The sequence below is a fragment of the Pectinophora gossypiella genome, chromosome 29, assembly GCF_024362695.1.
Source record: "Pectinophora gossypiella chromosome 29, ilPecGoss1.1, whole genome shotgun sequence".
NCBI lineage: Eukaryota > Metazoa > Arthropoda > Insecta > Lepidoptera > Gelechiidae > Pectinophora > Pectinophora gossypiella.
This window is the reverse complement of record NC_065432.1, coordinates 4,969,376-4,996,170: the sequence shown is the minus strand read 5'-3', so window position 1 is coordinate 4,996,170 and position 26,795 is coordinate 4,969,376. Positions and strand designations below refer to the sequence as shown.

The window sequence follows — 26,795 nt, the reverse complement described above, 5'->3', positions numbered from 1 at the left end:
TGTTTTTAAATTATATAAAGCTAAAGGGAAAGGGGTCAAAAATATTTTAATTGATTGGTAAACTATTGCATAAACTACAATAACGATTTTATTTTTTATTTAATGCGGCTGCACAATATTGTTTCAGATTATATTATGTTCAAAACGTATCTTTAAATGTCACCGACAAGACTGTCAGGATTGCGAAAACTTCAAATATAACGGTATACATTGCCTGCTTACTTGGAGTACAAAATTATAACACTAAGAAACTGCATCAATGTATGCGAAACTACTTACTGTCTTATCGGAATTTCGTAATTGACAAGCCACCACGGAAATGTAAATACAAAATGTTGTGGAAATCGGCAAATGTCAGCTTCTGAGGCTACGTGTTTTCGTGCGGCGTGGTGGGAGAAGCGAAATGGTTTCAAAATCGCCGATTATGAGCCAGTATACGCTTTCTAATCGCGCCGTTCGGTTGTTTTGACTGTAGCTTACCTGTTACAACTTCGCGATAATTCCATTCGAAAATGTCTTATGAAGAGTTGAAAGAGGTATTAACTCGTCATGGTCAAGAGCACCTTATCAAGTATTGGCCGGAACTGGAGCAAAATGAGCGGGAAATCCTAGCTAGTGAGATTAAAAAGTTAGATTTCGCGGAACTAACTTCTCTCTTCCAACGCGCTATGGATTCTACAAAACTGATTTTAGATAAGCTAGACGACGATTTGAAGCCGATACCGCAGGCGCACTACGAATCTGTCCCCGGATTGACCAAGGAAAAGCTTCAAGAATACGAAGATATTGGTTTTAAAGAAATCTCTGAGAATAAAGTTGGTGTTCTTCTCTTAGCTGGTGGTCAAGCTACTCGGTTGGGCTTCGGTCACCCCAAAGGCATGTATGATGTCGGATTACCGTCAAGAAAAACATTATTCCAAATCCAAGCGGAAAGAATTGTGCGCATCCAACAAATGGCTGCGGAGAAAACTGGAAAATCGGGTAAAATTACCTGGTACATCATGACTTCTGAGCACACTATGGCACCGACTGCTGAATTCTTCAGGGACCACTCTCATTTCGGTTTGAACGAAGAGGATATTGTTTTCTTTGAGCAGGGAAGGTTACCGTGCTTTGATTTCAACGGTAAGATCTTTCTAGATGAGAAACATCATTTGTCTTCGGCTCCAGATGGCAACGGAGGCCTTTATAGGGCTTTGAAAGCTCAAGGAGTCCTAGAAGATATTGCCAGACGTGGTGTGGAACATTTACACGCTCATTCCGTTGATAACATCCTTATCAAAGTTGCTGATCCGGTTTTCATTGGTTATTGCAAGAGCAAGGATGCGGATTGTGCTGCCAAAGTTGTTCAGAAGTCGTCTCCCAGTGAAGCTGTTGGTGTTGTATGCAGAGTTAACGGTCATTACAGGGTTGTTGAGTATTCAGAATTAACGGATGAAGCAGCTGAGAGGAGAAACCCGTATGGACGGTTGACATTCTCTGCTGGTAATATCTGCAACCACTATTTCTCAGCTGAATTCCTCTCAAGAATCTGTGATTATGAAACGAAATTAAAACTTCATGTTGCCAACAAAAAGATTCCATACGTAGATGACAATGGAATCCGTCAAAAACCAACTGAACCTAACGGTATTAAAATGGAAAAGTTCATCTTTGATGTATTTGAGTTTGCGAAAAACTTTATCTGTTTAGAAGTAGCGAGAGACGTAGAGTTTTCTGCGTTGAAGAATGCTGATTCGGCTAAAAAAGACTGCCCTTCGACTGCCCGGGAAGATTTGTTACGGTTGCATAGGAAATATATTAGACAAGCAGGTGGAATTATTGAAGACAATATTGACGTGGAGATTTCCCCACTATTGTCTTACGGCGGAGAAAACTTAGAAGATTTAGTGAAGAACGAAGTGTTCACGATCTCACCATTCCATTTAAAGAGTATGCATGAGTCCACGACCAACGGTGTGAATGGTAACGGTGTTCATTAGCAAGTATTGTTCCAAATATGACATTTAAGTCCTAAAGAATCAAATTCTGTATTAATTAGTTCGACAGTTCTAAAACTATCAGTAATTTATCATTTATCGTAAATGCAACACTATTTTAGAGCTACCTACCAAATTAAAAAAAAAAGTTAGAGTTATCAATAAAAAAAATATTCATTTCAATAAAACAATACACAATAGACACAAATACATCATAAAAATTATAAATTTTAGCTTAGTACCACTTAGTTTCATGATTTTTTTTTCTAAATCTGCAATCAGTATCTTTTTTTTTTCTGTTTACTATGAGCAGATTTGTTATAAGTAAAGTGTCAGTTTCATGATTTAAAATCTATTAAAAATAATTAAAATTGTAGATAAAATTCGGAGTTTGATGCTTTAAGACTCATTTGTAATTGTAATTCATCGATATAATTTTAGGCTGCTTTGTTATGTAACTGCAATTATAAAAAAATCCAAAAGACCGTAATAAAATTAAGGTTGAGGGACCATTTGATGTGGCTGAGAGACTTAATAAATTATAATAACTAATTTATTTTGGTGATACACTGATTAAGCAAGCATCTAAATGAAACATATCTCTGCGAAAATTACAGTATTAACATTTTATGGTTTATTTATCAAGAGAAACTCTAAAAAGCGCAAAAAAACAGCGAATAACAGTAAAAAAAAACTGTTAAAAACACTCCTTACATAAATAGAAAAGATAATTAAAAAAAAAAACAAATAAATATATCTTTATGCTATGGTATGTAGTGAAACTCCAAATATTCATTTCGTTTATTAACGTATTTACAAAGTTATATAACAAAACAGCCAACTAATCTGTATATACATCTTTAAATATTCATATAAAATATGCCTATTGTAAATAGTTATTAATAAATAAGTACTTATACAATTTCTTCATCACATAAAAGCATAATATTTTTACATAAATTGTAATTATTTTTTTGTCTATTAAAGTTACGTGTCATTGTGCAATTTTTGGCGCGAATTATTAGGTCTTTTATAGGGCGGCTACCTATTCAATTTATAAAAAAAAACATATTATTTTTAGCTTAAACTGCCTGGGTCGTTTCTCTATAATATAGTTTATTATATTTATTATAAAATAGCTTTTTATCTAAAAAAGCATATATTTTCAGTTGTCAATTAAATTATTATTTTACACTCAAAGAGAACTGCCAATTTAAAAAAAAATATATAAACCTATAAGCAATAATATACTTAGCTCCTATTTTCTATTTCTAGTTTGCGAAAAGAGATTGTTATTTAGCAATAAGGTCGGCTATTGTACTTCTGTTATTTCTACATTTTGTTTTAAACAAAAATTGTACTGTATTGAAATTAAAAGTATAAACTTTTTATAACTTTGTATTATTAACTTTGGGCATATAAAAATATTCCTAGTTATATATTTTTAAACTTGTGTTGCCAGCAACATCCGCTTACCCCGGTGGGAAATATGCGTGAGTTTATTAATATATGTATAAGTTCCATAGGTCATTGTACTCGTTTATTTTCTTGAGGTAAGTACGTGTTTTGAATCATAAAATGAAACACGATAAAGTTAGGACTCATGCATATAGTCGAGTTGTGTCGAGCAACAAATACGTTCTCTGTTGTTACTAAGTATTCATCATCATCATCAGCCCATTAACGTCCCCACTGCTGGGGCACGGGCCTTCCCTATGGATGGATAGGGAGATCGGGCCTTAAACCATCACACGGTGCGGAGTGCGGATTGAAACGACTGCTAATGCAGCCGGGACCAACGGCTTAACGTGCCTTCCGCAGCACGGAGGAGCTCGAGATGAAAACTTTTCTTTTTTGTGGTCACCCATCCTATGACCGGCCTTTGCGAAAGTTGCTTAACTTCAACAATCGCAGACCGAGCGCGTTTACCGCTGCGCCACCGAGCTCCTCAACAAATATGCTTTCTGTTGTTACTAAGTATTAACACGAACTTATTACTAACACGATTTAATAATCAAGCACTTTTCAGACTATGTTTCCCAAAAAATGTATAGATGGCTTTGTACAGATTTAACGTGATAATAACCTATTTTCTCATTTCTTGGGCAACGGCCAAGTGGTCCAGTGGTTGAGCGTTGGGCTCACGATCCGGAAGTCCCGGGTTCGAATCCCGGTGGGGACACATCACAAAAATCACTTTGTGATCCCTAGTTTGGTTAGGACATTACAGGTTGATCACCTGATTGTCCGAAAAGTAAAGATGATCCGTGCTTCGGAAGGCTGGAAATCTGACCGACAAGCAGTCGACTTTACGGCGGTGGTCTAGGCTATGGAGATTAGCTTAGCACGTCTTAGCATGTCTGTTATCCATGAAATTATAAGGCTAAACGAAGGCAACTCTTTATTCGCCATCTTTTGTGTTTCATCAATATTTTATGTTTATTTTTTTTAAAGAACGTCTAGGGCCTTGTGCCGAGGTTTTTCTTGCAGCTTTTCCCCGGCTATACAGGTTGTGAGAAGCTGCAGTAGTTTTAGACGGATGAGACGTTCGTTATGTAAAAATTGACGATTCAAAGTGTAACTATCTTACCTACTGAATAAAGATTTTCCGGCCAAGTAGTTAATGCTATCTGCGGCAAATCTAAAATAAGTCAAGTCAAAAAAAAAAAAACAACAAAGAATGAATAAAGATATATTTGAATTTGAATTTGGGGAACGTAACCTGAAAAGTACCTCATTATGAAATTGTGTTGTTAACTTGTTACTAACAACAATAACCTAATTATTAACATGACAGAAGAATTATCTTTTATTAATGGTTGTTTCAAAACGAGACATACCTACTTTTTACATTACAACAGTCTGTAGTTCTTACTACATCGAACTACAATATTCTTACGCCATGCCACTGCGCGAATAAATACTCAAATATTTTCGCTAATCATAAGTAAGTACAGTCATGAGCAATATAATGTGCCCACCACAGATCATATAATACTAACGTCGCACTATCATATTTGACATTTAGTGAGACTTACAGTTCAATTTGTCAAAAAAGTTAATGTGACATGGTACCAAAGTGTATACATATTAATGCTCGTGACCGTACACACTAGGCGATTCAATCCCGACTCCAGTTCGCAAATTCGAGATCCCGCGGGATTGGATTAAAATGGCCACATGCAATTCATTTAAAAAAGTAATATTGCAATTTGACATTTGCGCATATGAAAGTAAGTGCGCAATGCAAACAAATGTCAAATAGCAATATTGCTTTCTTAGATGAATTGCTCCGATGTGGTCATTTTACCCCCCAGTTAGTCACGGATTTGGACGGCTTGCTTCTCAAACGGGCAGCGCCTCGAACCCCGGTACCGTACTTGCACCAATGAGTTATTAATTTATCTTAAGTGCACTCACTAACACAGTTGTCTCGACCATTATAGACGGCGATACGGCTCACCTATCACGTTGGTCTAACAGAAAGCTCGGTGAGGTGTGGGTACTTAGTTCATCTTGCGATGGATGTACCTCTGACTACCCCAATTGGGATATAGTCGTGAGCTTTCTGACTCAACCGTTGTGATTGCCAAATCTTTTGTTGCTATAAGGAAAAAATTCTCAAATCTCCGTCAACGATATTCTGTAAAGGGCAATAAACTTCGCTTATAAACCATTTTTCTTTTTTTTGACGTGACTTATTGTACATTTGACGCAGATGGCATTAACTACTTGGCCGGACAAATGGGGAGCGCTGAAGGCTCTCACCCGGTACAACGTTTAAGACAACAGGCCTGAGGGTGCTCAGTTGGGCGCGAACCTCGGCGTCGTCTGAGAGGAAAAATATTTGAAAAAATAAATCGACCCTAGTGGGTCGATAGCGATAAGCGCTGATAGAGGGAAATCGTCGACGACGGCGGGGTCGGTATCGGGGTCCTGAAGTGTTTGGTGTCGCGAGCTGAATGGCTGCCTCTATGGCTAGAGTAATCGGGTCGTCGGGATCGTATATTACGTCCTTCGGATGCCGATACTTTTCAGTACCGTCCCTAAGCTGGAGGATACTTACCGAATTACTTAGTGTATTTAAGTTTTTATCTAAGATGACTTTTTATACAAAAAAAATAATAATTATCTCACCATCTTAGGTACCTACTAATTTAACGAAGGAAAAATATTTAATTCCCACAAAAAAATAATTATCAACAATCTAAGTAGATCCTTCACCAGATATTTTAAGATAATAAAAATCAGAATTTTAACAATATTCTACAGTGAATCAGGATTCGTCTTCAATATTATGCGTTTAAAAGTGATTGTATTGGCCTTGACATTTCATGATTCCGCTGTTGACATTTAAAAAGAGCGCGAAAGTGATTTTTTAAGACGATCCGTTGTATTACGTTGTATGTATCCTCAAATTTAAAATTTTTGAGGATTTTATTTTCTTTGTATTTATTTGAATTATTTATTGTACTTATTTAAAAATGTTTATTTTTTTGCAGATGACTACCATTTACGAATAGGTTTACTTTTTTAGTTAAGTATTTAAATCATTTCGAGTAAATAATAAGTTTTTATGGGTTAACGGCCTCCGTGGTCGAGTGGTCGAGCGTTGTGCTCACGTCCGTAAGTAAGATGTTTCGTGTTTCGGAAGGCAGGTTAGGCCGTTGGTCCCGGTTACTACTTACCGATGTATGTAGTCGTTACGTGAGCCACATCAGAGGCCTTTGGCGGATAAAAATAACCCTGACACCAGATTTGATGAGGTTTGTAATACACCTTACAACCTAGATGAATGCTGACCAATGAATGACCCATAATTTTTTTTTTTTTTTTATTTGATAAACTGAGTAGGTATACAGTTTTGACGCATAGCATCGCTAAACCAGGAATGGTTTGTCTCGATGCTAGGTTTCCTGTCATCAATCAATTAACAAAAACATTATATACATCAAGAACAATTAAAGTACAGAACATAATAAAATAAAAATAATATTGTGGGTAGTAGGATATTGCAGCTCACCCGGTAGACACGGCAGTACATCGCTCTTACCTATGTGTGTACCGTATATCCCTCCCCGATACTCCAAACAATACGCCAGTCGTACATGTATTTAAAGAGAACAGACCGTATGGGTCATTTATGGGTCATTATTTTATTTTTTATTGACTGCTCAAATCTAACCAATTACACATATTATGCAGCATACTCATTCATGAGTGATATCATTTCATTTTTGTTCCATACTTTGCAATAAACTCGAAATTAATTATAGTCTCATTTCTTGCTCAAAAGTAATTATTGAAACAACCTCGTTAGTGGAAAATAATGCGAAGATAACGTTATTAACGATTAAGTAACACGTCGTTCGGTATAATAACTTGTTTTATATCAAATTGTACAAAAATCTGTTACGAAGGCCTTTAGGCTATTAGTGTATTAATTGCAAATTTGCAGATTTTTTAAGGAATCCCTTCTGAACTAAACCATGGGAGCATTCATCTAAAAAGGCAATATTGCAATTTGTATTTTTTTTATTCGCCGAATAGGAAAGGAACGGATGATTGACAACTATTACTTTCTTCTTCTTGTCGTTTCGATGGCATTTAGATTTTTTCAGTCCAGTATTCCGCCACTCGGACAGCATCCTCGATAGAATTCATCAGCCCCTCTCGCGTGCAGGTATCAGGGCACGCGGGGCAAGTTGTCAGATGAGCCATAGTCTGTGGCGTAACACCACACACGCAGCTCAGGTCTGATCCGATGAGGAAACCCCACCTGGACAGGTTATCTTTACTTCGGGCAACCTGTGTGCGGTTTAACCCGGGCAAATAAAATGGCCATCTCGCTCATATGCAATCCGATTGACGTGTGCCAATATACAATTTTGGAAGGGCTTTTTAAATCTGCTTAAAATTGACGTGTGCTCCATAAATTTCATACCTGACGATTACCCGTCCCTTTCCTTTTTAGCGGATAACAAAATGACAGGTATAACTTAAACTTAGATGGTGTGTACCGGAATTAGCACTATTAGGTTAACATGTTTACGTATCTATGGTACCTACCTACCATATCATATTTGACATGGTTCAACGTGGTACCTATCTGAAAAAGTACCATCTTGTTAGTGCTAAAGTTCGTAAAACAATCCATTTAACCGCTTTAATCTCCGATACTTCACGCCTATCTTTCGATTGGTAGATAAATATTGATACCGATGTCTTTGTTTTCAATTAGACAAGTGTTAAGTGAAGGTAATACTACTTCATACTGCGTAATAAACGCAGTATGAAGAATCCTTGAACGCATGTTGACACTTTTTTATATCTAATTTTTATCGAGGCTTGCTGGACGTTTACAGTGGTTAATGATCAAACCATCACTTTACAAAAGACCAATATTACAGCACTACACCATGTCGCTCAGGGATTGTTCATCATCTCCCTAGCATTATCTCGTTTTTCACATGGTCTATTTACCTAACCTGAAGATTTGACTGGTCCAGTTTGTTACAGAAGCGACTGCCTGTCTGACATTCCAATCCGCGAAGGGAGAACCAGCCCAATACGGGTTAGGTCACATACCTCCGAAAATGCATTTGGGTTTCCTCACGATGTTTTTCTTCACCGCAGAGCCGCGTGCCCTGGTGTCAGGCTCATTATTAAGCCGCCAAAAATCCCACCGATCTACATGACTCATATAACGACGATACTATCACCATCATAGGCCTAAATGATGATTCATTCACGACTATCATTGTCGAAGAGTTATGCATTTTTTTTTTCATGGCTATGCAAGCGAATTCTGGAGCGGCAAATTTTACCGGACACTGCTGGAGAAACCTTCAGTAGTTGAAATGAACTTGTTTATGGATTTTAATAAAAAAAATGTAATAATAAGTGGGACAGTTTGACACGTTTTTCTATGATAAAATAGGTTGCTGTTTCATACTTAGTAATTTCGTGTTTTAACGTTTAGTAAAACGTAACTGATTTGACTAGTTGGAAACATACTTAAGTAAATAGTAACCGGGATTGACTGATGTTGATAGTTTACTTACGTCATATCATATCCTATCATTTAATGCGACTATAATTTCCGCGGATGTTAGGTAAGTAGGTAGGTAGGTACATCAAAGAAAAACGAATTTGTGCACATAAAATAATCTTTATCGCAATAACAATTGCTTATCAAATAAATCTCAGTATTTTACGCCATTGCAAATGATTTTTGAATGTGATAATTAATTAGTATAGATTTGGGTCTTCATGTTCCAGTCGTTGAGGGTCGATTAATTCTTTCAAATATTTTCCCTCTCAGACGACGCCCTGAGCCGAGGTCCGCGCCCAACTGGGCACCCTCAGACCTGTTGTCTTAAACGTTGTACCGGGTGAGAGCCTTCAGCGCTCCCCATTTGTCCGGCCAAGTAGGTAATGCCATCTGCGGCAAATCTACAATAAGTCACGTCAAAAAAAAATAGCAAAAAAAAATCCAGTCGTTGAGCATTAATAAAATAATAATTTAATTTTAATTATAAATCTTTATTTAAGTTACTAGGACTCATATTTTGTTAATAACAAAACTTATATAATAATAATATTTTTTTATTTAAAGACAACAATGCTCCACCAAATGTGTTGGTACAATGAGTCTTAAAATTGTGTTAGCAAAATTAATAGACTTATTAATTAAGTTAAATTAAAATGATTGTGTTTATTATTCGGTAAATAAAAACTAAAAATTAAAAATAATAATTAAGATTAATGTCAAACAAATAAATTTCAATTTAATAAATAAATCAATTTAAATCATAATTATAATAAATTCAATCATTTTATAAGTACATGCATAAGGTGGCGAATAATAGGCGAGGCATTGGGCTCACGATCCGGAGGTATCGGGTTCGAATCCCAGAGGGTTACACATCACAGAAAATCACTGTGATCCCTAGATTGATTAGGACATTGCAGGATTGTTTAGGGATTTGAACCAGGTACGAGAGGGGGCGGAATGTTAGACTGACCTGTTTGTGCAATAATAAAATGTTTTAATTAATCTTCTTTTATCGTGTGAGTTGTGAGGTGAATTACTAACCTCATCAACCCTGGTGTCATAGTAATTATTGAGCCGCCAAAGGCCCCTGACATGTTTTAATTAATTGTAGTTTTAATTTATAAGTGACTAATTGTATTTAATTTACGAATAAAACATTTTTATCGATATAAATATTATTTATTGCAGGCTGATCACCCGATTGACCGTAAGTAAGTTGATTCGTGCTTCGGAGTGTTAAGCAGTAGGTCCCGGCTACTATTTACTTAAGTAAGTAAGTAGTCGTTACATGAGCCATGTCAGGGGCCCTCAATAGTAACCCTGACACCAGGGTTGATGAGGTTGGTCATTGATCTCACAACCCACACGAGAGAAGAAGACAGAAGATGTTTACCCAATTGCGAAAGTTGGGTTATGTATATTAGTAACCAACAGGATTGGTCGTGACTTTGTGCACGTAGGTCTTTTGTTTAGCTTTTAACGCAACATCAATGGTTTGATATTTTAAAACTTTCACAAGATTTTGACAAGTTATTATTCTGTACGTATTATTACACCTATTTTTAATCTAAAACTACTTTTTGTTATAAAGTATAGCGAATTACTTTAGAATATTTAGACAGTATTTATGAGTGAAAACTTGATCAATCAATCAATCAATCAATAATACTTTATTGCACAACAACATATATAAAGGACATAAACATACGAATAAAACATAAGCACAATAGGCGGCCTTATTGCTAAACAGCAATTTCTGCCAGGCAACCAGGCAGAAATTGCTGCTATTGCTGGCAGGCAGGTGATAAGTAAGTGCATTTAGAATAAAAAAAATATGAATATTTTTGTGGCTGTTGTGGGTAGATTTTAGAGCACAGAGTCAATATCATTTGAACAATAATATCCCAGATTCTTTTGGTTACGTTGCTCATAAAATAAATTTTTCGCTTCTTTGCTGCGCTCAGAGCTTTAGCCTAGTAATATCTTGTGATCTGCCCACCCCGGTAGGCAATACAGGCGTGAGTGTCTGTGCTCTAAGAACGGAAGGATTGTATTATATTTTAAACTGCCGTAACTCCAATGTTAAGAAAGGGTGGCGCCTGATAGCCTTGAAGTTTGAAAGTAAATGACCTCAGTGCCTTAGTCTGAGCCGGTTGACGTTGTGTAAAGGGGCCTGTACATTATAATAATAATAAAACACTTTATTGGACACAATTTTTTCAAGACATTTACAGGTTTGCGTGCTGTTGAACGTTATTATAATGTAAAAAAATAATTTGCATAATAATAATAAATGAAAAAAAAGAAAAAAAAAGAAATTTATTCTAAGGTGGCAAAGAAGGCGTCACCGTTTAGAGCGATCTCTTCCAGACACCCTTGCGCAGAGGATATGATACACTTGTAGAACTGCAGCAACTGCAGGGTAGCGCATAAAAAAGTAAAATAACAAAACATCACAACACTCCATACATACGTATACAATATAGATAGTACTGAACCTTTTTTAGAAAAAGGTAAGGTTTTTTTAGAAGGTATATAAACAGCTTGTATACGTCCCACTGCTGGGCACAGGCCTCCCCTCAATCAACCGGAGGGAATAAGGTTGCTCCTTATCCAATTTTACCACACTGCACACATGCAGCTTGATGGATGTGTTTTTATACCTAATGGCCGGGACAAATGGCATATCAAAAGTACCCTCCGAAGCAGCAAATCACCTTTTACGGACAATCAGGTGATCCAAACCTACAACGACCTTACCAAACAGGACATTAGTCTCACCTCTCACGAAGTGATTTCAATAATGTCCCCACCGGGAGGGAACCGGATCCGGACCTTCAGATCGTGAGCCAACCTATCACTAGACCACAGCTGTATTAGAAAAAAAATTAAAGTGACCCTCTCGGGAATCGAAACCGAGACCTCTGCATCTGCATCGGTTATCGAGGTGTATAATTTAATCAATGCACTACATAGTTCGTCAGAATAAAATATTTTTATTATGTTTTTAAATATTATGTCTAGCAGAACGGAATCATTGTTTAAATAGACCAAAATAGTCACTGTGGTCCTGTGGTTTATCGCCTTGGTTCTCAAACGGGGCCGCCGGTTCAAACCTCGGTGAATTATTAATTTATCTTAGTACAGTTTCAACTAACACATTTGGCTCGGCCATTATATACGGTGATGCGGCTCACCACCTATCACGTTGGTCAACAGAATGCCTGGTAAGGCGTGTGTTTAGTAAGCACAGTTCATCAAAAATACTCGATATGTTATTGTAAAGTCTCCGTTACAAGGAAATAATACAAACCGTGCAGTAATGCAGAATTGAAACTGTTACTTTTGAAATGTAAGGAGTGATTGGATAGCGAAATATTTCGTAGGTTTATTATTTTATTTTGATATATTACATTTGTTGCATCAACCCGCTGTAGTAGTTTATGCTGCTAAAGTATAAAATAGTATTTGAAAAGACATGAGAATTATTCGGATAAAAATTTATTATTATTATTATATTTATTTTATTTATAAAGGTACATACAAAATTATAGTGAACCCAATGCGTTGTATGACGAGAAAACAACATAAAAACTAATATACAAAATAAACAGAGAATGAAAAACAAACTAAAAGAAAAATGAGACTAAATAACATGACAAACACAAAAAATACAATTATAAAATTAAAAGGTAAACTAGCACACAAAAAATATATTAATAGAAAAAAAAACAGTAAATAATAAGTAAATCTCGCAAAAAGCCAAACACTCTCCATACACTTCACCATCTATCAGCGAACACATCACATTGTGGTGTTGATTCTAACATCGCGGAGAGGAGACGCAAAGCAAGAATAAGAGGAGAATTCGCGTGAAAAATGAAATAACAAATTAACTTTTTTTTTTTTTTTTTGACGTGAATTTTTATTTTTTTGAGTGTTCAAATAGTATTATTACTATTTGGCCCACCTATCGCGCACGTTGGTCTCACAGAAAGCTCGGGAGTTCGTGGGTAGGCATTTAATTCATCTTGCGATGGATGCAGCTCTAAAGTGTGAAATCATAGTGGTGAGTGTATGTTTTATTGTGCAATGTTTTATTCGACAGGAATGATAGGTGAGGAGGGCCTCGCAGTAAAAAATATACTTAGACAAATTAAAAGTCCTGGTCAAAGTCCGGACCACAGGTTAACGAGACAGACAAATAGATAAGCTTGTTTAACTCGTCTTAAATTATTATGTAAATTTTGATTTAATAAAATAAATTATATCGTCACTGGAAAGGCAAAATTACATAAGAGCCAAAATATCCTAAAATAGCAGTCCATTTTAATATGTATTGCAAGATATAGAAAATAAAAAACAGTTTAATCTTACGTTGACGTCATCTAAATTGAATAAATTAGTAAAAGGTTATGATTAAAAAAAACGAGAAAGCTACTTTAAACGGCTTTTTCTTGAAATTCAATTTTGGCGCTTACGTATTTTTGCCTTTTTAGTGACGATATGTAGTAGGTAACTATTTGTATTGTTGGTTGAGAAGCTGCAGCAGTTTTTGGCGAATGTAACTATCGACCAACCATGTTACCAACTGAATAAACGTATTTTGTTTGAGTATGGTAAGCATGGCCCCACCTAGGCCACCTCATATACATCCTATACATAAAGGAGAAACATTTACCCAGTAATGAGATATCTAGATAATAATAAGTGATGAGGCTTTACTATTTTACGGGCGTCATTTATTTAAAAAACCTATTAGGTATGCAAATATAGAAGGATGATCTTCTCAAAAGACATCTTGATGCATTGAAAATGCGAATAATACCGAAGTAGGTATGTAAATTCAACTCAACATTGCATTAGAAATGCAAGAATCTCAAGGTTGTAATAAAAGTGAATGCCACACAAAATATAACACGATGTTACCTATACATCGTCTTTTATAATAAATTTAACAATGGGCATTATAAATTAGGTAATGTTATATGATTATTAAAGAGTTTTCATAAGATTTTAAGAACTTATATCATAAAGACGTTTGATAAAATATTAATTAAAAAATAAAATACGATACTGAGGTTGGGTTCTCTCTCCAATCAAAGTGTATAAATCTAAGCTTCAAGCGTCTGGAATTCCAAAAGAACACTGAAAGGACACCTTCCAGAGCAAGACCCGATACAATTTAGTAAAGTATTTGTTCTTTAATTAAATTAATTCGACCGAAAAATCACAAATGATTATAAAAGTACCTATCTTTATAATCTACGTATAGGAAACAATGAATTTAAAATATTTAAGTTGCATTGTTTTGTCTTTAGTTTGTTTCATTATAACGTGCTGCCATCTCTTACACTTCATGCGAACTATTTCAACCTCGGTTCCATTCAAATTTTTTTGTAAGAATATTTTTTGTGAAATTATTAGAAATCATAAAATAATCACTGCTCATTATTTCTAATAGATACAAGCTAATAAATAGAATCATTAAAATAAATGTTCTAAAAATAACGTCAAAAATAAGGCGTTCAATAAACTCGTAAACACATGCGCCATCGCTCATTGAAAGATTTCTAGCAAAACATATATCTAAATTAGAAAGACTACTAACAGAGCGTTGTGCTAGGGAAAATGGATGCTTTTAATTCAGTGGCATTATAGACCTTGGATTTGCCATCTCATTCTGGCACGACCGTAATGGATTATCTATCTCTTTTCAGAAAAGGGGAACGAAAAAAACCGTAATGGCGATCCTTCTTTGACATTTCGCAGAATCTCTTCTTATCAAAAATGTTGAATTTACCCTATCGGCTGTTATTATTTACTTTTTATGAATAAAACATGATAGTTTTTGTTGCACACGAACATTTAGAGACCATGTGTGACGCGTGTGTGGACGTCCATTGATAAGAAATCGAACAAAATCGTGAACAGTAAAGTGTATCATATTTAGCCAAATTTCTCCTTAGTTTTTGTGTAATAACTGTGTTTATTTAGTCAAAACTGTAGGAAATCTCCGTTAGAATCTTCAGTGTGTAGTTCCTTTCAAGACAAACGTATAAATTAGGGTAAATCGTGTTATCACAATCAAGTCCAGTGCAAAATAGTTTAGACGTATTTTATGTCCTTTTGGTAAGAAATCTGTGCGAAAATAAAGTTTCTGACTAGTAAAACTGTACAAAGTTCTTCACAAAGTATCTCTATAGGCGGTAATGTAAATATTTATGTCTGAAACCCATAAAATATAACTGAGTAATTTGTGGTACTATAAAAAACCCACAGGCTTGGTGGCCTAAAATCCGTGCCAAAGAAAAATAATAACTCTAGTGGCAGTACAGAACGGAAGCATGTACTGTTTGAGCGTTTGAAAAATGTGCATTATGGAGGGAAAGTGTATTGTCGAAATTAGATTTTAAAGTGTTTTTAGAGTGATTTTTGGATTAAAATGGTTACGATGAACTCTTCGGAGAAGGCGGCACAGAAGGCCTGTCAACAGGGGCCATCCAGGTAAGTTAAATAATTTATATACATCAACATTTCTTCCTCACATGATGGACTAATGTTATGGGCGACAGCTGATCCCTTGTCATCATAAGCTTCATAATATCCATATTAGGACTTCATATTGACAGTGGCTGCAAGTTGTCTTTGATAACTTGTGGCTCTGCCCACCTCATCAGCCATTATGCGAGTTTATGATGTAGAACAAACTTAGGCCACAAGTTTTTGAAAAATCCATTGTCATTTCAACCCATGTTGTGCACCTCATTAGTATGCAACCTCCTTGACATGAAGTGTCTAGTTTTTTTGCATCAGTCATTTGTCTTAGTTGCCCCCATCAAAGGCCCATAACATAAAAAGTAAACAGCCCAAGTTTTTTGGCACAGACCTCCCCACAATCAACCAGTGTTTAGTGTATGAGAGTTTCATCTTTCTTCAATCAGAATTACATATTGTACAGTCATGAGCAAAATAATGTACCCACTTTAGGACTCTGTCGCACTAACATATTTGACATTAAGTGAGACTTACAGTTCAATTTGTCAAAAAAAGTTAATATTACATGGTACCAAAGTGTATACATATTAATGCTCGTGACCGTACTTGCAAAGCTAATGGATATAAGCAAGAAGAATGTAAGTAAGGAGTTATTTTCCTGTTTGTGTAAAATTAATTAATATACATACTATAAGGGTTAGCTTACATTTGCATAATATGTTTTATGCACATGCATAAACTGACGCCCGTAATCCCTAATGGGGTGGGCAGTTGCTGTTGCTACGAAGTACGGTCACGAGCATTAATATGTATACACTTTGGTACCATGTCACATTAACTTTTTTGACAAATTGAACTGTAAGTCTCACTAAATGTCAAATATGTTAGTGCGACAGAGTCCTAAAGTGGGTACATTATATTGCTCATGACTGTACCTACGAAATATGTACGTAATAGGGTATTTGACTGGGTCAAAGATAGATTATAAAGTGCTAATTTAGAATTAGAAGCCAGTCTTTTTGGTTTTTGAGGAACATAGTCTGGAAACACATACATACATAAACTCACGCCTATTTCCCACCAGGGTAGGCAGAGATTATGGAATTCCATTCCATTCTCTTGCTTCCTCCACAGTCTGTAAAGTCCCTAATCATTCCAAATAAATAAAAAGAGGAACCATGTGGATCTGTTTGCTTGGCCACAAGTGTGTACTGAACCTAAGCTTTAACTGTCCTACCTATATTACATAATTAGTTATAATTTAACATTGTAATTTGCATATAAACTATTTTTATTATTCCTTATTATGCTTTTGCCTGTTATGGCTAACAGGCAAGTCCTGTGAATAATTAATTAATTTAAATTTAAACAGAATTACAATACAATTAGGTATTTATTGGAGAAAGTCTAGTGCCTATTTTTTTATTAAAAGTGCATCTGTTCCAGAATTGAAAAATTGATTTTAAGCACATTTTTTTTCCATGACTTTCGTGCCTAGAAGTCTAGTCTATCCTTAGTTTTATTTGTGTTGTGTCAATAATTATTTTTAATCAACTAAATGTGGCATAGAGGAAGTTGGTGTGAGCTGTTACTTTCAAGGTTTTTTTTTATTTTCAACCTTTTTTTACTCATAAAACACATACATATACAACTAACTATAAAGTGGTGCTGATTCTTGTAGACACCATTTCATTTTATTGTAATTTATACCGTTTATGACGTCATAAATCGTCTGAAACAGACATATAAGGCCAATGATGATGACGATGATGATGATGATACCTGTCATTTTCTTTTCCAATGAAAAGAAATAAAACATAAAATTTATGGAACACATGTTAATTTTAGGCAGAAATTTAAGAAACCCTTCTAAAATTTTATATTAGCCAGTAACCCGAAAGGAAGGTGGGGGAGGGGGAGGGTTGGGAGGGGGAGGGGTGTGGCAGGGGAGGGGTGTGGCAGGGGAGGGGAGGGGGAGAGAGAGAGAGAGAGAGGGAGAGAGAGAATGTTTAGGACAAGGCAGGCTGAACACCCTTGTCTAAAAGTAAGATGATCCATGCTTCGGAGGGTATGTTAAACTATTGGTCCAAGCTACTATTTAATTTACTTACTGTATTAATTTACTTAGGTATCTCGTTTCCTCACGATGTTTTCCTTCATCGCTGAGCACGTGATAATCATTTATGATCCAAACATGAATTCGATAACAAATTCGACAATCATTGTTTTAGGCCTGTGCTGTGTGTGTGTTTGTGTGTGGTTTAGGTGTGTGTGTAACGAAGACTACATTTGTAAGTAAATTAAATAGTAATTTTAAAGTGAATTAAACATGGGTTTGGTGGCTCAAAAATAATCCTAACACCACGGTTGATGAGGTGAGCAATGCGCAAAATGAATACTATTTAGAAACATAACCGTTTTATTCCAGAGAAAACTCGAAATGCGTGAAGGAAGAGAAAGACAAAGAGAAACAGAAGAAGGAGGCTCCGCCCCCGACCGTGCAGGCGCTTATGTCCACCATCCCCTCACCGGAGGAGGCACCCAACTATCTCATTTATCAGAAGGTATGCTAACTGAAAGAAAGAAAGAAAGAATAATTTATTATTTAGGACACTAAAGACTCGGATAACATATAGTACCTATACAGGGTAACGTACCTACGACACCCTACCCTGTATACAGGGTGTTAGTGACATCGTATTGAAAACTTTGAGGGATGATTCAGACCATGATTCTGAGTTAGCGACAAGAAAAACACCCACCATCGTTTTTAGTACAATCAAATAGACGTTCCATTTTTTTTTCGTTACGATGTCACTAACACTCTGTATACATTATAATGTCATCACATCAAAAGTCAACGCACACACGAAATATTTTCTATATAGAAACATGGAAAACGAACACAGAAACTTATATCTAAATTAAATGTGACGTCATGTCGGCTTACCCATGTGTAGTGGATGGTGTCCCATATTAAAGTCCTCACTCAGCTTATGCCTTATGCTAATTGACACATACTGGAGCCAGTCTCGACCCATAGTCGACTCATACTCGACTCAGAATTACCTACAGGCGACCCACACAGGACCCCAAACTCAGCCCACCTTCAACAAGTTTATCTATGACATTTATTATTTATTTATTTATTTATTTTATTTATAAAGGTACATACAACATTACAGTGTAATCCAATGCGCTGTATGACGAGAAAAAAAAGACAATATAAAAACTAATATAACACAAAATAAACAATGAATGAAAAAAAAAGAAACAAAAAGAAAAATAAGACTATGAACATGAAAAACAATAAAAAAAAAATTACAATTTCAAAATTAAAAGGTAAACTATCACACAAAAAAAAAAAATTAAAATAATAATGTAAAAAAAAAACATACACATAGACATATTTCTTTCCAGATGGAGGCGATAATAGAGAAGATGCAGGATGAAAACACGGGGGTACCCGTGCGTACTGTCAAAAGCTTCATGACCAAGATACCCTCGGTGAGTACCGGCGCTCCTCATTTGAGAACCAAACCGGTGAACCACAGGACCACAACCCATACACTAGGAAACCATAGCAACTCAACCCATAGGCACAGTAACCCTGACACTAGGGTTGATGAGGTTGGTAATCACACAACCCACACGATAGAAGAAGGACCATAGCGACTTATTGGCTGAAATATATGATTATTATTATTCATAAAAAGAAAATTTAATCGAGAAAAATCTGACGGGGCTTAAACCCGCAGCTCCTGTCAAGCCGGCAAGGGAAAACCAGCCCAATACAGGTTAGGTCACATACCGCCGAAAATGCATATCTCGGGAATACGGGTTTCCTCACGATGTTTTCCTCCACCGCTGAGCACGTGGTAATCATTTATGATCCAAACATGATGAATTCGAAAACAAATTCGACAATCATTGGTTTAGGCCTGTGCTGGACTCGGATCTGTGACCTCAAAGTGATAGGCAAGCTTTCTACCAACTGGGCTACCACAGCTCAGATTGATGATTCAGTAAATTAAATAAAAACGAGTTAGCACATTCTAAAACTGTATATATACTGATAGAGCGCGCGCGTGCGGCGGTGGCAGAGTCGGGTCGAGAAGTGGAGCGAGGTCCGCGGCGCAGCGTTCCTGTTATTCTTTTCTGTTGAACCGCGCACGCGCGCGCGTGTTGGTGTTGCCAACATCCCGTCCGAGTCAGATTTTCTCGATTTAATTTTCTCTTTGTAAGTTTTTCACGCGTGAGTGCTAATTATTCATCTCATCACCCCCAGGTATTCACAGGCTCGGACCTAGTGGCCTGGCTCCAACGCCACCTCAACTTGGAAGAGACATGGGAAGCCCTCCACATCGCTCACCTGTTGGCCGCACACGGATACTTGTTCCCAATCGACGACCACTGCCTCACTGTGCGGAATGACAACACTTATTATAGGTGAGTTATAATAGTTACTGAACACTCGAGTCGATATGACTATACACTCGATGTGACTAAATACTGGATATGACTAGACACTGGATATGACTAAATACTCGATATGACTAGACACTCGATGTGACTAAACACTCGATATGACTAGACACTCGATGTGACTACATCCTCGATATAACTAGACACTGGATATGACTAAATACTCGATATGACTAGACACTGGATATGACTAAATACTCGATATGACTAGACACTCGATGTGACTAAACACTCGATGTGATTAGACACTCGATATGACTAGACACTCGATGTGACTAAGACACTCGATGTGACTAAACACTCGATGTGACTAAATACTCGATATGACTAGACACTCGATGTGACTAAGACACTCGATGTGACTAAACACTCGATGTGACTAAATACTCGATATGACTAGACACTCGATGTGACTACATCCTCGATATAACTAGACACTGGATATGACTAAATACTCGATATGACTAGACACTCGATGTGACTACATCCTCGATATAACTAGACATTGGATATGACTAGACACTATATATGACTAAACACTAGATGTGACTAGACACTCGATGTGACTAAACACTCGATGTGATTAGACACTCGATATGACTAGACACTCGATGTGACTACATCCTCGATATAACTAGACACTGGATATGACTAGACACTATATATGACTAAACACTAGATGTGATTAGACACTCGATATGACTAGACACTGGATATGACTAGACACTCGATGTGACTAAGACACTCGATGTGACTAAACACTCGATGTGACTAAATACTCGATATGACTAGACACTCGATGTGACTACATCCTCGATATAACTAGACACTGGATATGACTAGACACTATATATGACTAAACACTAGATGTGACTAAACACTCGATGTGACTAAATACTCGATATGACTAGACACTCGATGTGACTACATCCTCGATATAACTAGACACTGGATATGACTAAATACTCGATATAACTAGACATTGGATATGACTAGACACTATATATGACTAAACACTAGATGTGACTAAACACTCGATGTGACTAAATACTCGATATGACTAAATACTCGATATGACTAGACACTCGATGTGACTACATCCTCGATATAACTAGACACTGGATATGACTAAATACTCGATATAACTAGACATTGGATATGACTAGACACTATATATGACTAAACACTAGATGTGACTAAACACTCGATGTGACTAAATACTCGATATGACTAGACACTCGATGTGACTACATCCTCGATATAACTAGACACTGGATATGACTAAATACTCGATATAACTAGACATTGGATATGACTAGACACTATATATGACTAAACACTAGATGTGACTAAACACTCGATGTGACTAAATTCTCGATATGACTAGACACTCGATGTGACTACATCCTCGATATAACTAGACACTGGATATGACTAAATACTCGATATGACTAGACACTCGATGTGACTACATCCTCGATATAACTAGACACTGGATATGACTAGACACTATATATGACTAAACACTAGATGTGACTAAAAACTGGATATGACTAAATACTCGATATGACTAGACACTCGATGTGACTAGACACTCGATATGACTAGACACTCGATGTGACTACATCCTCGATATAACTAGACACTGGATATGACTAGACACTATATATGACTAAACACTAGATGTGACTAAACACTCGATGTGACTAAATACTCGATATGACTAGACACTCGATGTGACTACATCCTCGATATAACTAGACACTGGATATGACTAGACACTATATATGACTAAACACTAGATGTGACTAAACACTCGATGTGACTAAATACTCGATATGACTAGACACTCGATGTGACTACATCCTCGATATAACTAGACACTGGATATGACTAGACACTATATATGACTAAACACTAGATGTGACTAAACACTCGATGTGACTAAATACTCGATATGACTAGACACTCGATGTGACTACATCCTCGATATAACTAGACACTGGATATGACTAAATACTCGATATGACTAGACACTCGATGTGACTACATTCTCGATATAACTAGACACTGGATATGACTAGACACTATATATGACTAAACACTAGATGTGACTAAACACTCGATGTGACTAAACACTCGATGTGATTAGACACTCGATATGACTTGACACTGGATATGACTAAATACTCGATATGACTAGACACTCGATGTGACTAAACACTCGATGTGATTAGACACTCGATATGACTTGACACTGGATATGACTAGACACTCGATGTGACTAAGACACTCGATGTGACTAAACATTCGATGTGACTAAATCCTCGATATGATTAGACAATGATTATGAATAGACACTCGATATGACTAGACGCAGGATATGACTAGACACTCGATGTGACTAGACACTCGACACGCCATTCGAGTCATGTCGAGTGTCGAGATACTGGATACTAAAATGGTTACTAAAACAATAACAATCGTTGCAGGTTCCAAACACCGTACTTCTGGCCGTCGAACCAATGGGAGCCGGAGAATACCGACTATGGTATGTAATTAAATCAAATCAAATCAAATCAAATATACTTTATTGCACAGAACTAAAAATTCAACAATCAGACAAAACACATGAATACAGTACAATTTGGGCGGCCTTATTGCTCTAGAGCAATTTCTTCCAGGCAACCAACAAAAGGAAACAAACATTTATAGCTTGGATGCGGGATGGTGCAACAGAAAAAAAAAAAAAAAATATATAAATAAAAAATAAATAAAATAAAAATAAATAAATACCTAAAAGTTAATATAATAAATACTCTATACTATACGTACATATATTAATAAATACTCAATATAATGTAATTAAATGTATTGAAATAAAAAAAAAACACTCTGTGATCCCTAGTTTGGTTAGGACATTACATCATTAATTGAAGAGCCACGCTCTTGTCGGTGCAGCATTCTCCATCCTACTTTGCCTGCAATGCCCTTACCAAACAATGGATTCTCATAAAGTCATTCCGACAATGCCATCGGGAATCGAACTCGGACCTCCAGATCGTGAGCCCAACGCTCTAACCACTAGACCACTGAGGCTATTCAAAAATTCAAAAAATTCAAAAATATTTATTTTTCAAAATTGGCTTACAAAGTTAGCGCTTTTTGAACGTCAAAAAATTAAATTACATATTATGTAACTAGCTGTAAAACTACTACCACATCGGAATATGTAACGCTGAGGGAAAGACGTGGCCAGAAAACCTCCCAGCACAGGGCCCTAGTCCTACTGTTTCGTGTTTTCCTTTCTTTTCTTTTTTTTTAAATCCAGTTTGTATTACATAATTTATAGACTTAAATATAAAGGTATTGGTATTGGTAATACAATGGCTATCACGGACCTTGTATATATTAATTATACTTATTTGATAAATTTTTTTTTTTTCCCCAGCGGTCTACCTGTGCAAGCGCACAATGCAGAACAAAGCTCGTCTTGAACTCGCCGACTACGAAGCCGAGTCGCTGGCGCGGCTTCAGAAGATGTTCTCACGCAAGTGGGAGTTCATATTTATGCAGGCCGAGGCGCAGAGCAAGGTATTTTTGTTACCCAATCTACATGACTAGAGTGTTCTTGTCAACCAATCTACATGACTATAGTGTTTTTGTCCACCAATCTACATGACTTATAATATTTTGTCGACAATTCTACACGACTAGAGTGTTCTTGTCAACCAATCTACATGATCAGAGTGTTTTGACCACCAATCTACATGACTTAGTGTTTTGTCAAGAATTCTACATGACTAGAGTGTTCTTGTCAATTATTTTACATGAATAGAGTGTTCTTTTCAACCAATCTACATGACTAGAGTGTTTTGACCACCAATTTACACGACTAGAGTGTTTTTGTCTACCAATCTACACGACTAGTGTTTTTGTCAACCAAACAACATGACTACTTAGAATGTGTTTGTCAACCGTTCTACGGTCACGAGCATTAATATGTATACACTTTGGTACCATGTCACATTAACTTTTTTTGACAAATTGAACTGTAAGTCTCACTAAATGTCAAATATGTTAGTGCGACAGAGTCCTAAAGTGGGTACATTATATTGCTCATGACTGTACACGACTAGAGTGTTCTTGTCTACCATTCTACACGACTAGAGTGTTCTTGTCAAACAATCTACATGACTATAGTGCTCTTGTCAAGCAATTTACATGACTAGAGTGTTCTTGTCAACCAATCGACATGACTAGAGAGTTCTTATTAAATAATTTACATGACTAGTGTTTTTGTCAGGCAATCTATAATCTAGTGTTGTTGTCAACCAATCTACACGACTAGAGTGTTTTGTCCACCACTCTGTACGACTAGAGAGTTCTTGTCAAACAATTCTACATGGCTGAGAGTGTTTTTGTCAACCAATTTATAATTTACTGTTCTTGTCAACCAATGTACACGACACAATCTTTTCACATGCATACATAAGATACCACTTATATCCCTTTGGGGTCGGCTGAGACCATAGAATTCGACTTACTACGATCCTGACACTCTCGCTTCCTCACTCATCAAGGACTTCCTTTTTGTATTCGGCTGGTGAAAACCAAATGTTTCGTTTGCAGGTTGACAAGAAACGAGATAAGCTGGAGAGGAAGGTGCTGGATAGTCAAGAACGCGCCTTCTGGGACGTGCACAGACCTATGGTGAGCTTTATGGTCTAACAGGAGGTTCGGTGTGGCGTGGGTACTTCAACATGCGAATTGGGAATATCAGACTAGTTTCCAACTAGTCAAATGAATTACTTTTTACTAAACGTGAAAACACAAAACTACTATGGAATTGAGTCCTAACCAAACTAGGGAACACAAAGCAACTTTTGTGATATGTCCCCACCGGGAATCGAACCCGAGACCTCCGGATCGTGAGCCCAAGACTCAACCACTGGACCACGGAGGTCGTTTTCTGTAGTGTATCATGTGTTCTAACATATATTTGTCAATCATTCCAGCCGGGGTGCGTGAACACAACAGAGCTGGACCCCCGCAAGTTGTCTCGCATCAACGCGCTCAAGGACAAGCGGCTGAGGCAGTGCCAGGAGCTCATACTGCAGCACAATTTGAAGGTAAAAAAAAAGATTATAATTATGCACCCTACACCCCCAACTCACCCCACAAGCCCGAGTCACCCCACCCCATAGCACACCCCCAACTCATCCCAACCCACCCAGACCCACCACATCACTCACTCTCTATTCGCCCCCAACTTACCCCACCCGACATCCCCATCACCACCCCACCCCACCCCCCCAACCCACACCACGCCTTACCCCAAACTCACCCCACACCACACCCCCGACTCACCCAAAACCACCACAACACTCACCTCCTATTCACCCCCAACTCACCCCACCCCACACCCCCAACTCACCCCACCCCACACCCACAACTCACCCCACACCACACCCCCGACTTACCCAAAACCACCACAACACTCACCTCCTATTCACCCCCAACTCATCCCATCCCACACCCCAACTTCCGTCCATAGTTTCTCGTGAGCTATTGTTAATCAATTATTTATTTAATTTGCAGAATAATCCAATAGTTACGATCACAAACCCGCAGGAGAGTGAAGAGGAAATACAGAAACAGAACTCCGATAACGCCATCAAGGAAAATGGTAACAATAACCTTATTATTATTGTCAATAGTAACCCTGACACCAGGGTTGATGAGGTTGGTAATCCACCTCACAACCCACACGATAGAAGAAGATTATCGTATAGGCCTACGTCATCATCTCCCTAGAGTTCGTTCTTCTTCTAATCGTGTGGGTTGTGAACTTGTGAGGTGGAATACCAACCTCATCAACCCTGGTGTCATGGTTATTATTGAGCCGCCAAAGGCCCCCGACATGGCTCATGTAACGACTACTTACTTACATCAGTAAGTTGTAACCGGCTTAACGTGCCTTCCGAAGCACGGATCATCTTACTGTCGAACAATCAGGTGATCAGCCTGCAATGTCCTAACCAAACTAGGGATCACAAAGTGATTTTTGTGATATGTCCCCACCGGGATTTGAACCCGGGGCCTCAACCACTGGACCACGGAGGCCGTTCGTAAAAAGCAACTGATTTGACTGGTTAGAAACTAGCGTAGTTGTAAACAGTAACTAGTTAACACGCCACGCCACGCCACGCCACGCCACGCCAGACTAAAATTCATGGTCTAGCCGGGTTAGTTGCGGCACAAATGTCAAATGGTAGACATTGGTGTTTGACATTTCGGAAAATAATGAGTAAGTAAATCGTGTTTTCCTTAAGCGGACTATTATTTTTTAGTTATTTCCAGACAATATTCACATAAAAGTCTCTACGATATTTGGACAATTTTCACATTTTTGGCGTGGCCCCAGGGGTAAGTCCATCGGCGGGCATATGGTGTCCGTTATAGCGTTCAACGTGTTAATGTACCCCCGCCCTTGGCCCCTCAGGCGCGCCCCCCCCTGCGGAGCCCCCGGCGCGGGCGCAGCAGCTGGAGGCGGCGCGGCGCCAGCTGGCCATGCTGCGGGCGCGGCTGGAGCGGCGGAACGTGCGGGTCAGCAAGGTGCACGAGATGTGAGTGTGGGAGAGAGAGAGAAAATGTTTATTCAACAAACTGTGACAGGCTGTTTATGGGTTGTTCTTCTTTTTTATCGACAATGATCTGTCCTTCGTTCTGCTTCTGATAAGTTATGTTTTAGAATTTTATTTCATGTTTTGATT

The 26,795-nt window shown here is 37.4% G+C and overlaps 2 protein-coding genes and 1 long non-coding RNA gene across 6 annotated transcripts in view; all 3 read left to right on the top strand.

Annotated features, from left to right (window-relative positions):
- The first annotated feature begins 323 nt into the window (after positions 1–323).
- LOC126379487 (UDP-N-acetylhexosamine pyrophosphorylase-like protein 1) lies at positions 324–3,373 on the top strand. The gene has a single exon (XM_050028256.1). It carries the CDS (start codon positions 513–515, stop codon positions 1,980–1,982), a length of 1,470 nt encoding a protein of 489 aa, XP_049884213.1. The 5' UTR covers positions 324–512; the 3' UTR covers positions 1,983–3,373.
- A 5,931-nt stretch (positions 3,374–9,304) lies between these two features.
- Positions 9,305–26,795, top strand: part of LOC126379653 (uncharacterized) — a 33,091-nt gene continuing 15,600 nt past the window's right edge. The window contains exon 1 of the long non-coding RNA XR_007568365.1: positions 9,305–9,413. This is a non-coding gene — a long non-coding RNA (uncharacterized LOC126379653). The remainder of the gene's footprint in view (positions 9,414–26,795) is intronic.
- The window catches only part of LOC126379460 (regulator of G-protein signaling 7), a 187,503-nt gene continuing 175,503 nt past the window's right edge, over positions 14,796–26,795 (top strand). For all 4 annotated transcript variants that reach the window (XR_007568340.1, XR_007568341.1, XR_007568339.1 and 1 more), the window contains exons 1-10: positions 14,796–15,543; positions 17,963–18,098; positions 18,955–19,041; positions 19,823–19,983; positions 22,512–22,570; positions 23,471–23,613; positions 24,652–24,732; positions 25,038–25,151; positions 25,621–25,708; positions 26,525–26,648. Coding sequence is in view for 1 of the 4 variants with exons in the window: in XM_050028219.1 (XP_049884176.1) it covers positions 15,482–15,543; positions 17,963–18,098; positions 18,955–19,041; positions 19,823–19,983; positions 22,512–22,570; positions 23,471–23,613; positions 24,652–24,732; positions 25,038–25,151; positions 25,621–25,708; positions 26,525–26,648 (1,055 nt within the window). In the remaining 3 variants the exon portion in view is untranslated. The remainder of the gene's footprint in view (positions 15,544–17,962; positions 18,099–18,954; positions 19,042–19,822; positions 19,984–22,511; positions 22,571–23,470; positions 23,614–24,651; positions 24,733–25,037; positions 25,152–25,620; positions 25,709–26,524; positions 26,649–26,795) is intronic.

What these genes read in the sequence shown, in the direction of transcription:
- LOC126379487 (XM_050028256.1), top strand. Translation starts at nt 513, where the DNA reads ATGTCTTATGAAGAGTTGAAAGAGGTATTAACTCGTCATGGTCAAGAG.